Source organism: Leucopleurus acutus (assembly GCF_964270905.1).
Source record: "Leucopleurus acutus genome assembly, chromosome: 5".
Taxonomy (NCBI): Eukaryota; Metazoa; Chordata; class Mammalia; order Artiodactyla; family Delphinidae; genus Leucopleurus; species Leucopleurus acutus.
This window is the reverse complement of record NC_139147.1, coordinates 135,210,597-135,224,388: the sequence shown is the minus strand read 5'-3', so window position 1 is coordinate 135,224,388 and position 13,792 is coordinate 135,210,597. Positions and strand designations below refer to the sequence as shown.

General features: G+C 42.8%; 1 protein-coding gene across 1 annotated transcript in view; it reads right to left on the bottom strand.

Annotated features, from left to right (window-relative positions):
- The window catches only part of PLCL2 (phospholipase C like 2), a 194,274-nt gene that overhangs the window by 78,974 nt on the left and 101,508 nt on the right, over window positions 1-13,792 (bottom strand). The window contains exons 2-3 of the mRNA XM_082840367.1: window positions 3,087-5,573; window positions 483-686 (exon numbers count right to left, since the gene is read on the bottom strand). Coding sequence (XP_082696493.1) covers window positions 483-686; window positions 3,087-5,573 — 2,691 coding nt within the window. The remainder of the gene's footprint in view (window positions 1-482; window positions 687-3,086; window positions 5,574-13,792) is intronic.

The following is a 13,792-nucleotide window of genomic DNA, read 5'->3' as shown; positions in this document are numbered from 1 at the left end:
TGATTACCAATCACAGGCGTCACAGAGCAGCTGCTATAAGGAAGGAAAACTTTGCACGCTATAGAGTCATGTAGTGGAAGCACCTGCCCCTGGTGGTATTTAAAGTGTATTTTTGGAAAAAAAACTAAATTTCTCACCTTTACCAGTTTGAAAACAAAATAAAAATGAGTGACTCAATGGCTGATTGCAGGGAAAGGTTAAAAAAATTCCCTCCTATATATATGTGGAAAATAGGGTATGCTTTAGAAGTCAATTCAGATACATTCTTGAAAAGCTGTCTGAATCCTGCTTTCTAAACTAGCAACAACAAAACACTAAAGTCTTTCAAATACAGCAAGGTCAGGGGAATAACTTTTCCAGCACAGGTAAAGGAAGCCTGAACTAGGAAAGCACACCTCAGCAAGAGCTCCTAAGCATGTCGGGGTACTGTCCTAAGACACCTCTCTCCCCTGGGCTCCATAAAAGTGCAAAGAGCCACTCACCATGTCGTAAGTTGTTACGATCTTTTTCAGAACCTCGGGCACGATTCCCTGCAACTCCATGGTGGGATACTGCTCGCTGAGATTCAGGACCACCAGGGGCGTGTTATCAGGTCCCAGGAAGCGGGGAGACACCGCCAGCATGCACTGCATGAGGTTGGCTACGGAGGAGAGGCCACACAGCTCCTTGAAGGACACCACTGCATTCTGCTCAATGGAAAGAAGAAGGCGCTTTGTAATTCACCAGGGTTTTAATTTCTCGGGGATGTTATACTCAATATACTTGGTTATCCTTGGACTGCCCGGTACAACAGTTACTAGCAGTGTTATGACAGACATGGTTAATGATTATCTTATCCTGGGAAAAATGGCTACTTTCCAAAGTAAACATAGTTATAGATATTTGTAATACCAATTTATCAAAAGTACGGAAAAGGCAAATAAGTTAAATTCTTTCGAAGGGCAAAGCTACTTTTCAGATCAAAGTTCACAGCAGTGCTAATGCTGATATGTAATTATGAACAAACCAAAAAGAAGGCTTCTGCATTCAAAAAGGTAAAGATTCAGAAAAAAAAAAATCAGGCTTAAAATAACTATCAAATATGCCAGCCATCCAAAAAAAAAAAAAAAAAAAAGAGGAATATTTGCAAGATAGAAACTTGAGTCTCTCTCACCTGTTCATACCAGCTGGTTCCAAAGCTAAAGGAACTTGGAGGATGCTGCAGTTTCCGTGGAGATGTGCCCGGTGGGAGACCTTCCTGCCCGGTACCACAGCCTTCCCTTCCCCTAGCCCCGTCTCCATGCTGCTTCTCCTGTTCTCAATGCTCTTTTTTTCTAATCACCAGAGGTGCCATTAAAATCCCCATTAAAGGAAACCCTTCCATACTGTAAAAAGCCACGAGTCGGTGTTCTCTGAGCACTGTGTGCAAGGCACAGGTAATATACATGACCCCATCTGATCCTCTCAACCAGCCACGCTGGGCCCGAGCCTCAGCTGTGGCCTGTCTCTGTTCTTTGTCTGAGGTCACACAGCTAGCAGGTGAAGGGGTCAGGATTTTACCTGAAGTCTGCCGAGGATGAGGCCTCTGCTCTTAATCACTGTGCTGCCAGAACAGGTACATTCCAACCGAAAAATGAGTCACCCCAGGCACACCTGGGTCCTGACCTGGGCTGAGCATGGCGGCCATAGGGGAGGGATCTGGGCCCCCCAAGCCCTGTGCCTTCTGTTCTCAAACACCCCCGTCCTTGGAAATGAGCAGCACGTTGGTTTTAAATTTAAACATTTTCTTTTTATTAATATTGCTTTAAATATGGGCATCAAGCTGTGTATCATTTTGTCCAAAATCACTTGGATGTTGACTGCTCATAACAATAAATCCTTACTGAGAGCTCTAAGGGGGGCCCCCAGTCACACCATCACACTCCCCAGTTACTTCTTCTTCACCTGCCGTTGTCCTATTTGTTTATCATCTGCTGCCCAGCCCCAACTAAAGTCTGCTGTTTCCTGCTGCATCCCTGGCCCGACCGCCCGGGTGTGGCAGGCGCATCACACAGCGCCGACTGCAGTGTGGGTTCAGAACAGACACGCGGCCCTGGAAGGACGGCGCTCGGCTTCCTGCGCATGACAGCTGCCGTAGGGCAGGGACGTGCGGCCTGCTCAGAGCCGAGGTCCACCAACCATGGCACCCTCAGAGATAGGGAGACACCCTCCACATTTACTATGAGACAAGAAATAAAACAAAAGGTCTCCATTGTGGGAAGGTCTTTTAATTTTACTTGCTGCTGGCATTCTGCTCATAATAGTTATAAAGATTATATATATATACACGTGTGTGTGTGTGTGTGTGTGTGTGTGTATCTTTTTTTATCGTTTTTAAACACACTGAGCGGTGACCCATCACACACTGGGATGGGCTGGGGTAGGTGTGTGTGTGAGGTAGCCCTCGCAGCCTCGTTCTGCATCACTGGTAGTCCCAGTATCCTGCTAGACACGTGGACAACCCTTAATTACATACCTAACCCTGACTGATTGCTTTTCGCCACTACGCGGTTCAGAGGTAATTATCATCTCAGACATCTAATAAATACAGGTGTCACGTGTCTTTTACTTACACAATTAGAGAGCTGCGCTGCAGAGTCAAGAGCAGGCTCAATACATAAACCCACGGGCTGTTTACAGGCTCACCATTCCCGCAGCATGACGGCCCCACAAGAAAGGACCGGAACGTGTCCCTCTAGTTTGATGGGCTTGATGTCAGTGTGTTCCAGCTAAGGAATATTCAGAAATACCAGAGATTCCCATGTGCGCTTTTAGAGAAGACGGGGGACTGTTCCCTATTGATTAACAGGGACCAGGTCGGGTGTGGTGGACTCAGCAGCAAGGCTGTCTCATTCCCACAGAGTGTGTTCAATACCAGCTGCCGTTTTGGAAATTCACATGATAAAAAAAATGAGATCAGTGGTAAACATTCTTACAAGCGATGGGAATTTACAAAGTATTTAAGATGGGAAATACGACTATTTAAAGAAACCCTCCAAAAGCCTCTTACACCGCGCGTAGTCGCACACCAGCCCGCGCGCAGGCGCACACAAGCCCCCGCGCCGTACCTGCATGTTCTCTCTCAGGTCGGTGGCGTCCCGAATTGGGGACTGGGCATTCTTGAAGACCTCGTCCACAGTTTTAATCCACAGTGTTCTCAGGGACGCATATTCCCTGGACTTCTTCCCTTTTCTCACAGAGAGGCCCCTCTTGTGAGGCTTCCCGCCTCCTCTCCGGTTCGTGATGGCCACGTGCACGAACAGAGAAGCGTGGGCAAGGACCTCGCCGGTGAGCGACTGCAGCGGCACGTGGCGGTAGCCCGTCTGCAGACACTCGAAGGGAATCGTGTACTGGCCGATGAACTCATCCCCGATGTAGTCGTCGTCCAGGACCACAAAGCGCACCATGGCCAGTTCGGGCAGGTTGATCTGGAACTCAAAGCTTTCGTCGAAGATGGGAGCGTCTCCGTTCTGGTGCACTGTTTTTGTCCTCTGTTCTGCACAGTCAGCGGGGATCCCGTGGATCTCAACGTAGACGTAAGGGTCCACCACGTCGCCTTTAGCACCCGATCCTTTGGGTTTGGGGAAGTTCTGCCCGCTGATGATCTTGATGTGAAGGAGCTGGGGTGAGACTCCTGGGACGGAGTCTTTGGTGTTGGCGCTGAAGAAGGAGACCTCCTCCCTCATGATGGCCGGCCGCAGCACGTAGCCGCAGTTCCCGTTCTGCCTAAACCAGCCGATGTTCAGGTCCATCATCAGTCCTGGGGTCTGAAAGTTCATGGCCACGATCTGACAACCACATTTCCAAAAATCTTGAGGGTTCATGTTGCTGGAGTCAATTCTCATGGGGCTGGGAAAAACCCTGGCGAGAAAGCGCTTGTTATAATTGACAAAGTCCCCTGCATTCTCGTTGGCGTATTTGCTGGCAAGCACTTCGTTGAACGAGCAGACTTCCCAGTACTTCTGAACCTGAAAGGACACCTGGAACTCTTTGAACTGCACCGACTTGCAGATGCTCACCAGCTCGGACAGCTCTTTGCAGAGCTGGAAGCGCTTGGCAGGCACGTGGTTGGGCAGCTCTGCGTTCTCCTTGCCCATCCTCTGAGACATCTCTGCCCCTTCATCCTCATCAGTAACATCGCCCTCTACTCCAGAGCAGTTGGAAGACAGCTTCTTTGCCTTAATGAGTATCTTCCCTTTCAGGACATCTGGGGATGGCAGGTAGGATTCCTCAGCACTGGGTGAGGTTGTGTAGAGCTTGTCTCCTAAAATTTTCTTCATGTGTTGAACCATGACCTTCTGTTGTTTAATAGAACAGTGATTTTCCAAACACAGGATGAGAGGGTACTCTGAAGCAAAGAATGCATACTTGTTAATAATATCAATGACGCTGCGGAAGACGATCTGCGAGGTCATGGTGTGGCCTGTGTAAATCACAGGTTCATTATCCGGCCCGTCCCATACATCCAATTCAACACTCCGGCAACCCATTTTAAGAGCTCGGATGTATCCTGTGATATCAGAGGGACCTCGGAACTGATCCTCTATTAAGTACGTATTATGAGATGAGTTTATAAAGTAATGAGACAAGGGTTGCTTCATGTCCTGACAGACCTTCTTATGCTCTGGATCAAATATATAACAGTCAGAGGACACAAGGTAATTAGTGAACCCGTCTATGGACAGCCAGCCCTTTTCCTGACCCTCTTTGGATGGCTCATATTTGTGAATAATTTCCAGGCTTATTTCCTCATTTATATGTGCCACACCCTGCTCTGCCTCCAGAAACATCATAAGGTCCTTGGTATCAAGGAATTCTTTATTGCTTGAGAACTGAACTAAAAGGAAATAAATTTCAGGTCTAGTACAAAGCTCGTGGAAAACCTCAACAAATTCCTCCTTTGTGACTTCAGTACCAGCTTTGTCCTTGGACTTGTGCAATTCTTTGAACTTAAGCTCAATTTTGCTCGTTTTTAAACCAGGATTGAGATTTCTGATACACTGCACGGCGCTGCACAGAGTTATATGTCCCAGGTTATCTACATCAATTTCACTAAACATTTGTGAGACCCAAGAAGTCCTCATGTTGTCTTGGCTACTCTCTAACATATCGAGCGTATGTTTCCCATAAGAAATTAGGTACCGCAGTCCCGTGACCCAGATGTTCGCAACATCTGCGGAGTTGGCAACCAAATCAAGTGACTCGTAATTCTCTCCGTAGATGACTGAGAATGCACAGTCTTCAGATATCTGGTCAGAAATGCCATTGCTGCGGAATATGTCTGTATTTTTTCCTGTTCTCACTTCCTTGATGGATTTAATATCAATCTTGGCTTTCTCAGAATCCTTCTTGGATGGCTCCCACCTCAGGCTCTGCATGTCAGCGTCCAGTAAAAAATACCTGTGGTAAATTCTAGAGTTGGAGCGAACCTTTTTGAGTTCCGAACCCTCCACCATGGAATTGATACAATCACTTGCACTGCTAATCTTTTTCTCCGTGGGCATACTGCTGAAGGAGACCGTCTTTTTCCGCTCTCTTTTCTGTTTTGTACCATCCTAGGAGAAAAAGATCATAGTGTATTAGGATAACACAAACATAGGTTTCTATGTTCAAGACTAGGAATAAAAATTTAATTTCCTTGGGGAAAAAATCACATTCTTAGGATTTCCAATTGTATGTTCTATAATGAATGATGCTCATTCACTTCTAAAGCTTAGTGGCCTTGGCATTTACAGCCTAATACAGACAGGTAAAAAAAAAAAAAATCATTATTGAATTATTGCAACCCATGAGGATCAAGAAACACAATTCCAGTAATACATAATAAAAGCTCGCATAGAGAATTGGCCACACAATTTGCAGGGCCCGGGGGAAAATGAAAATGCAGGGGAAAATGAACAACCTCGTTCAGAAATTAAGAATTTTAAGAAGGTCATGGAAGAGCGTTAAGCCAGCTACACGGCCTTTCTGAGTAAGGGGCCTGTACGATGCACCGGTAATATACCCACGAAGCAGGCCCTGCTGGGTATACACCTCCTGCACCAGTGTTTCCCAAAAGGTTGTCACTAAACCACTTTCCTCAGAATCCCCTGGGTTACCTGGGTAAAATGCAGATTCCTAGGCTCATGGAATCAGCTTTCCAGGGGGTGGTGCCCAGGAATTTACATTTTAGGCAGCACTCTAGGTGATGGGAATGTACAATAAAGTTTAAAACCACTCTCTAACCACTTGGACTCACTAAGCTGTCTGGGCTATTTCTGGAAACTAAGTATGAACCATTAAATTATGTGTTACGTGAGTAGAAACTGAAATTCCAGTGGCAATTCTTGGCTTTTCAGAGCCTCATATTAGATTAGTCATGGTCCTAAACACTTCAAATAGATATGGTTTTACTTCTGTCGTTGTATTAAGTCTGGGTGGGAGGCCCAGATTTCAGCTAGAGGTGCTTCTAAAATTCTGGGGTTGGATTTATTAAAGCCTGCTCCCACGCACCAGGCGAACGTTTAGAACAAGTCACCTAAGTCCTTCCAATGTTAACAGACTAGTAACACTACCAAGTGAAAAACTTCAGGCAACATCTATTTCTACAGCAGTCTGCATCACCAGTAATGCACTCCTCACTTTCCTGCATGATGTAGCAGGTGCTCACCTCAAGGAGCTGATGCCACATCTATGTGTGCATTTAAGTTCTTTCCCTGTATAGATTGCCTTTATTATTATTATTATTATTTTAAATCGCTCAAATGGCCTCACAACATCTTTCATAATTTTAACCTAAAACTCGACATTGCCTTTCAGGAGGCATATGAAATTTGTGACAAATTTTCAGTAAGTCATTATATTCATAAATAAGAAATAGAGATGGAGGTTGGGATTATATGGCTTTCACGCAATAAAGAAAAGAGCATGCAAAATATTGTACAAAGGCATTCTAACTTTCCTGCTCTGAGAGAATCTTTTTTTTTTTTTTTTTTCTGGCCGTGTCACGCAGCATGTGGGATCTTAGTTCCCTAACCAGGGATCGAACCCGCGTCCCCTGCAGTGGAAACATGGAGTCTTAACCACTGGACTGCCAGGGAAGTCCCCAAGAGAATCTATTTTGAATAAAACCTCTACATTTAAAAAAGTGATTATGCTATTCTCTGCCTCTGAAATTTAAAACTACTTTTACTTTTTGACTACCTATACTTCCAAAAGCAATTTGCAGAAGGCAATTAAACTTAAACTTTAAATCATACAGGTATCATTTCCCTCAAAGTTTCAAAATGAACCAAAGAGGCTTTTGTGATCTGAATGCCAACATGCAACATAAAAGCCACAAGGCAGAGTATTTCTTTATAATTGTATCCTCCGAGCAATAAAGTGCGAAGGACATTAAAGCTGTGGTAATGGTATCTATAAGATACTTTGGATTGAATACTACAGCCGTTCCAATCCCTCAAACTTAGATTGTCTATTCAAGCAAGTTGGCATGAAATTAAATTTGTAATCAGCCATGTATAAGGGTATGAAACAAATGCATGAATTTCCTCTTTTTCAGAATGAGGGTTGTCTTTACCTTTAAAAATAATATTTACCTTTAATAAAGACAGCATACTAATTAAGTAAGGGAATTTTATAATTTTTATAAATTACATCTCAAAGCTGCCACTAGTAGAAGGAATCACAAAGATAAATGGAGGTGCCTATCCATTTATTCACTGAAATATATATACAGCATTTTCTCAACAGTGTCATCTTTTATTCTGTCATTCTCAACATATTGATTAATACTGGACTAACACTTCAGCACATGGAGGCCTGAATGAAAAGGTCTGTCTCTCCTTCCCTGCTAGCAGAAAAAACTATTAGAAAACATCAAAAGAGAAGCGTGCTTGCTTAGAGACCAACAGAGCAGGCGGGAGCTGGCCCTCATCACCGGATGGACCAGAATCACTGGCTGGAAGCAACAGGTGGATGTGAAGGCAAGCTGGTCCCCCACAGCCCAGAGGAAAGGAAGAGGAAGGCAGATGGAGGGAGAACTGGGCTTCCTCAGCAGGAGACCCAGGCCCCCAACCTGCCTTTGTCCCAGAATCTTTATCCCATCCTACATATTTCCACCTAGCCTTCACTTTTTAGCCCAGCAGTGATCACGTACTCGCATAAGCTAAGCAGCCCGTCGGCAGCAGAGTTGGAATCTATTTTCTGTGTTGCGTCTTAATGTTAGTTAGTTTAAATTTAAAATTAAAAAGTGATCAAACTATATGTGCTACACATACAGTTTTTTTTTAACTAAAGGAAAACTAACGTGTATAACTTACATGCACTAATCACCTAAAACCAGAAGAAAAAAAGTAAGCTTCTGCTGAGAAGGAGATGCCTCCAAATACTTTTAAAAATTGTACAGATGATGTTTCAGAACTAGCTCTTAATGTTGTAAGTACTCGTCACCTAAAGCTTCCGAGTGGTGGAAACCACAACATGTAGATAAACTTGGTCCACTGGTGCATTTCTGCTGCACTACAACACTTCTTAATACCAAGAGAAGAAACACAAAAGTTACGTCCAGTCTGGAAGAAAACCAGCTTCCAAAAGAACCCACCTCTACATCAACCCTGAAATTCTGAATTCTAGATAAAGCATCATAAAATTTTGAACGGGACAGAAGCTTAAAGATTCATTTATATGTTTAACCAGCGCTTATTTACAGAATAACATTTTTGTATCAGGAATAATTTTGTGAAAGCAATGACCTAGCAAGAGGCTAAGCGAGCTTTTCTGCATCACAGCAAACTCAGGAAGAACGAAAATGTTTATAGAACTTATATTTAACAATAAAAACGGAAGTAGCCACATTGAACCCAATGGAAAAACATACCTATTTCTAACAAGACTGCCTACTTTACTTAACAGACGTTTGTCACTACCTTTTGGCCTCTAAAATGACCATCTGGGGTATTTCAGAGGTAGCAGTTCATAAATGGGCGTGAGCAATTTCATAAATTCTCATCCTGAAATGAGGTGACAAATAGGTGGGCCTCATTTCTTTGCCGGCAACAAGGTGCTTGAGTCTGATGCAACCACCGTAGCACCTTCTACAGAAGAGGAAACCCGTCTGAGGAGTCGGAGTCTGGTCTCAAGGCCCGGGATTTGATGTCCTGCTGGGACAGCATGGCCTGCTGGGTCCTACTGCATTCCTGTTGTATTTCTAGACTGATTTGTTTCCATTTTCTGTTTGACTCTTTCTCAGTATACACCACGAGAAAATGACGAATCAACCTCCAGATTCCATACACTGGCAGAAACTGACACGGCGCCCTAACAATGGGGATGGAGCATGAAGACAGAGCAGCCGTTTATCCTTCTGGTTTGTTTTGAGTCCAGTTATTTACTCTGATGGATAAGTAACATTAAAGAAGAGTATGAGAGCTTTATGTTTATTGAAGGGAGTCTGGGATGAAAGAGAGTTTGGAAACACTGGTTAAAGAAATTTCTATCATTGTAAAGCAGTTATATTCCAATAAAGATGTAAAAAAAAAAAAAAAGAAAAAGAAACTTCTATCCTTAACAAAACAAAAAACCCCAGAAACAACTTGAGGCCTATTAAACAAGCACAGCAAGGCCTGACCTTTCTTCAGCTCAGTAACAATAGCTCTGAGTTGAAGGAATAAGTCATGCCGGGTACATCAGGGTTACCTTGCAAGGTTTTTTCATACATCTTTAAAGCTTTGATGTGCTCTCCAAGATGAGCAAAAAGGAAAAAAGTAAAAAAAAAAAAAAAAAAAGGATCTGGAGCAAAAACAGTCACTCTGAAGGTCATTTTATAAAATCAGATGAATTGAAAAAGAATAAAATAACTTGAAGAAAAGCTAGATATGGTCAAATGCTGCTTCCTCCTCACATGGAAGGGCCCTTTACTGCAAGTAACAGAAAGCTGCTTGGCCTGAGGATGCTCTCCTCACAGATCTGCTAATGGCTTGGGAACCTATGGGTGATTGGACAGTCCCAAACGTGGGCAAGTCCAGTTCAGATGACAGCTTAGGATGCAGAAAGCCAAGAGAGAACATCACTCCCACTTAACAAGAAAAAGCCAGACTGTCAATAAAATCACAACTTTTCTTATACCCATCAAAGAACTGTGATCACAAGGGAACTGAATTCCAAGGAGTGAAAAAGCCTTCCAAGAAGAGAGAAGACGCAGACACTGTTTCACAGTTTGTAGAGCATGGAAGGAAGAGTCCACCATGGAAGCACATAAAAGAAATCAGTTAAGGGACTTCCCTGGCAGTCCAGCAGTTAAGACTCCGTGCTCCTGGTGCAGGGGGCCCCGGTTCGATCCCTGGTTGGGGGATTATGATCCCACATACCACAACTACTGAGCTCGCACACCACAATGAAGAGGCTGTGTGCCACAGCAAAGACCCAACACAGCCACAATAAATAAATTAATAAATAAATAAATAAATAAATAAATAACATTTTTAAAAAAGAAATCAGTTAAAATTGTAAGGAAATCCTAAAGGCCAAGTGTGGGCTACTATATCAGCTTGGAGCAACTGGGTACCCCAGACACAGGGAGAGTTTGTACTCACAAGAAAGGCTTCACAGGTTGCTCCTGAGAAAGACTGGGGCTAGAGCAGCAGAGAGCCCCTCTCCAGGACACAGGCATGCAGCAGGTGATGGGGACACCATGAAACTCTGCTACTTCCCCGACCCTCCTCTCAGACGAAGCAAAAGCCTTAAGCCACTGGGGGAATGGCAGCAAACCCACTTTCTCCCTGGGCTACTGGGGGATGGGTAGAAGGAAAATCCATCTCCTTCCACAGCCAAGCAAAGATCTACTGGCCCTTGGACTCAGGAGCCTGTACCAATAAAGCAGAACTCTACTACCACCAGGAGAGGGGCAGAAACTCACCGCAGATATAGGCAGAGTCTGGCTGCCTTGGAGAGCAGGGCAGGAATGCTCAGAAGGTCCCACCCTTGAGGCCCAGGTGCACAGGGCTGCCTAAGATTGAAACTGGACCAGGAGGACTAAGAAATCCCTGGCTCCGGCAGACGCTGGGCACCAAGGAGCAGGCAGCGTACCACGGAGGAGGCATAAGACCGTGGAAAGAGAGCCCTTTCTGATACAGGCCTTTGCAGATGAAAGCAGATGGCAAGAGCGGGAACCATGCGTAAACCCTCCAGGACCCCAGTGCCCACCTAGACACATGGTTATGGTGGCCCACAGGTAGAGGAATTTGAAGCCAGCAGTACACTGAAGGTAACAATGGCAACTCAAAACATAAACCCAGATCAATTATTGACTAGATTGACTCAACTTCCCCAAACATTAATGACCTAGAAGAAGAAGAGGCATGTTCATTTCTGAGCATAAATATTATTTACCTCAGTCTCTATTAAGCGTGATGTTTAGCATTCAATAAAAATTACAGTGTGCACGTGTGCGCGTGCACACACACACACAGACACACAAAATGTAAGGAAAAAACCCACTGTCAAGAGACAAAACAATCAATAGAGCCAGACCCAGAGGTGACCTAGACCTATCACACAGGAACTTTAAAACAACTATTAATATACAAAATAATCTGGGGGTGGGGAGTAGACAATATTCATGATCAAATGGGCTATTTCAGCAGAAAGATGGAAATTATAAGAAAAGAGTCCGATGGAAATGCTATTTAAAAACCCCAACTATCAGAAGTGGTGAATTCCTTTGATAGGCTTATAAGCAGACTGAACATAGCCAAGAAAAGATTCAGTGAACTTGAAGAGGTGTCCCTAAAAATTATCCAAACTAAAACACAAAAAGATTTAAAAAGTGAAAAAATATAAAACAGTGCATCCCAGAGCGGCTATAGAACATATGTGAAAATTGAGTCCCAGCAGGATAAGAGAGAGAGAATATGGCAGAAGAAGAAATAATGTCCTAGAATTTTCCAAAATTAGATCCAAGAAACTCAAGCACAATCACACACAAACACACACACACACACACACACACACACACACACACTCCTAGACCTATATTATCATAGTCAAACTGCTGAAAAAATAAATACAAAGAGAAAAGCTTTAAGGTAGCCAGAGTAAAAAAGAAAGTGAGATACAAAGGAATGTAGGTAAGAGCTACAGTTCAGATGGATTACAGGTGATCTACTTACATCTAACCACAGGTTGTCTACTTGACCCAGCTTAATAGTTTAATGGGAAAAGTGATTCTCTTTTAAGGACTGTATTCCCTAAATTTCCCTCTGCTTCCCCAGATGAAGGTGTCCCTAACGTAGATGTAGGTCTTTAAGGGGTCACAGGTGAGTTTCAGAGGCTCCATAAAACTGTGATTGGATTCTGAAAGTAATTTGTAAACCCATTCTAAGAAGTTTAGAATCTTGGCTTTACTAACATAAATTTTAGAAGGCAAAGAAGAAGGTTTATCATTTCCTAAGAATGTCAGCCTTAAGTGTTAGAGGCAAAGGATAAATGTTTTACAGGGTTGTAAAGGAAATTTTAAGGCTATCCAAAAGAGAAATGACAAACTGAGAGAGGGGAAAGAGAAAACGACATCATTTATGGATATATAATGGAGTTTTGCTAATAAAAACAGCAAAGTCAATCAATCACAGAAAGAGCTCTTATTTATAACTGTGAAATGGTTTTCTTTATTCCAAAGTAGAACAAAATAATCCAGCAGTTCCTAAACTTTCTAGTTTAGGAATCACCCATGGAAATGCTATGGGCCACAAGATGTAAGCTAGTATTGCATGTTCTCTATGCCTCAGTTTTCCCACCTATAAAATAGAGATTAAAAAAATACCCACACCCCCCATATGTTATTTATAGTCCCTGCTTCATAGGGTTGTTATAATGATGAGTTCATATTGGGAAAGTGTTCTAAATGCTGCCTGAAGTTTTATACACCCTACATTGGACACTGTTCAGTAAATACATTTCAGACTGAAATGATTTCTTCATGAAAGAAGAATAAAAAGAAACACTGTCATAAATATGTAGATGCAATACTCTCATCACTTAGGATTTGTAGAAAGTTAGCCCCATTCCAGAAGAAATAGAATGAACATCGCTCTCTTTGGGTCTCTTTTAACTGAGGCCACTACTTAATGCTACCATAGAACTTTTGAGCATGACCAAATGGATGTGATGCCCAAGATACCTTGAGAACCTGTCAAAAATAGCCAGATGCCCTCTCAAAATAAAGCTTCAGAAAGAACAAAGAAGTAAACCATTTCTTAAAGTCATTTGTTAACTTTAAATCCCATCAATTTAGTGACAATTACAATTTAACTCATGTATAAGTATTCACATATAAAAAGTTTTGAGGCAATGATCCCCATAATAGTTTTCTCTAAAACATAACCAAATGACTACTCAGGGCACTCTCTGATCAGAATTATTCAGATGATTCCTTCTACTTCATACTCCCATATTATTTCCTACAGTGTTCAAAACAATTGCATGTAAAGAAAACAAATTTCCAGTTCCTGTAAAACGAAGTTTTCAAGGTCAGGTTAAAGCTTCCAAGTCACTTGATGTAATGGGTTACACCTGCCTTTAAAACACTGGGGTCTTTAATTATAAAATCAGAGGACCATGATAGAATATAATACTTTCATAACCACACTCTTTTGGTGATACACTTTCACTACTACTGAGATATTTATTCAAAGTAAATTTACAAAACCATCATCTACATCTGTGTCCCATGTAAACTGCAACAAAATTCCTTGGTTTTCTCCAGTAATAAAAAACTTAAGGGTGGGGCTTCCCTGGTGGC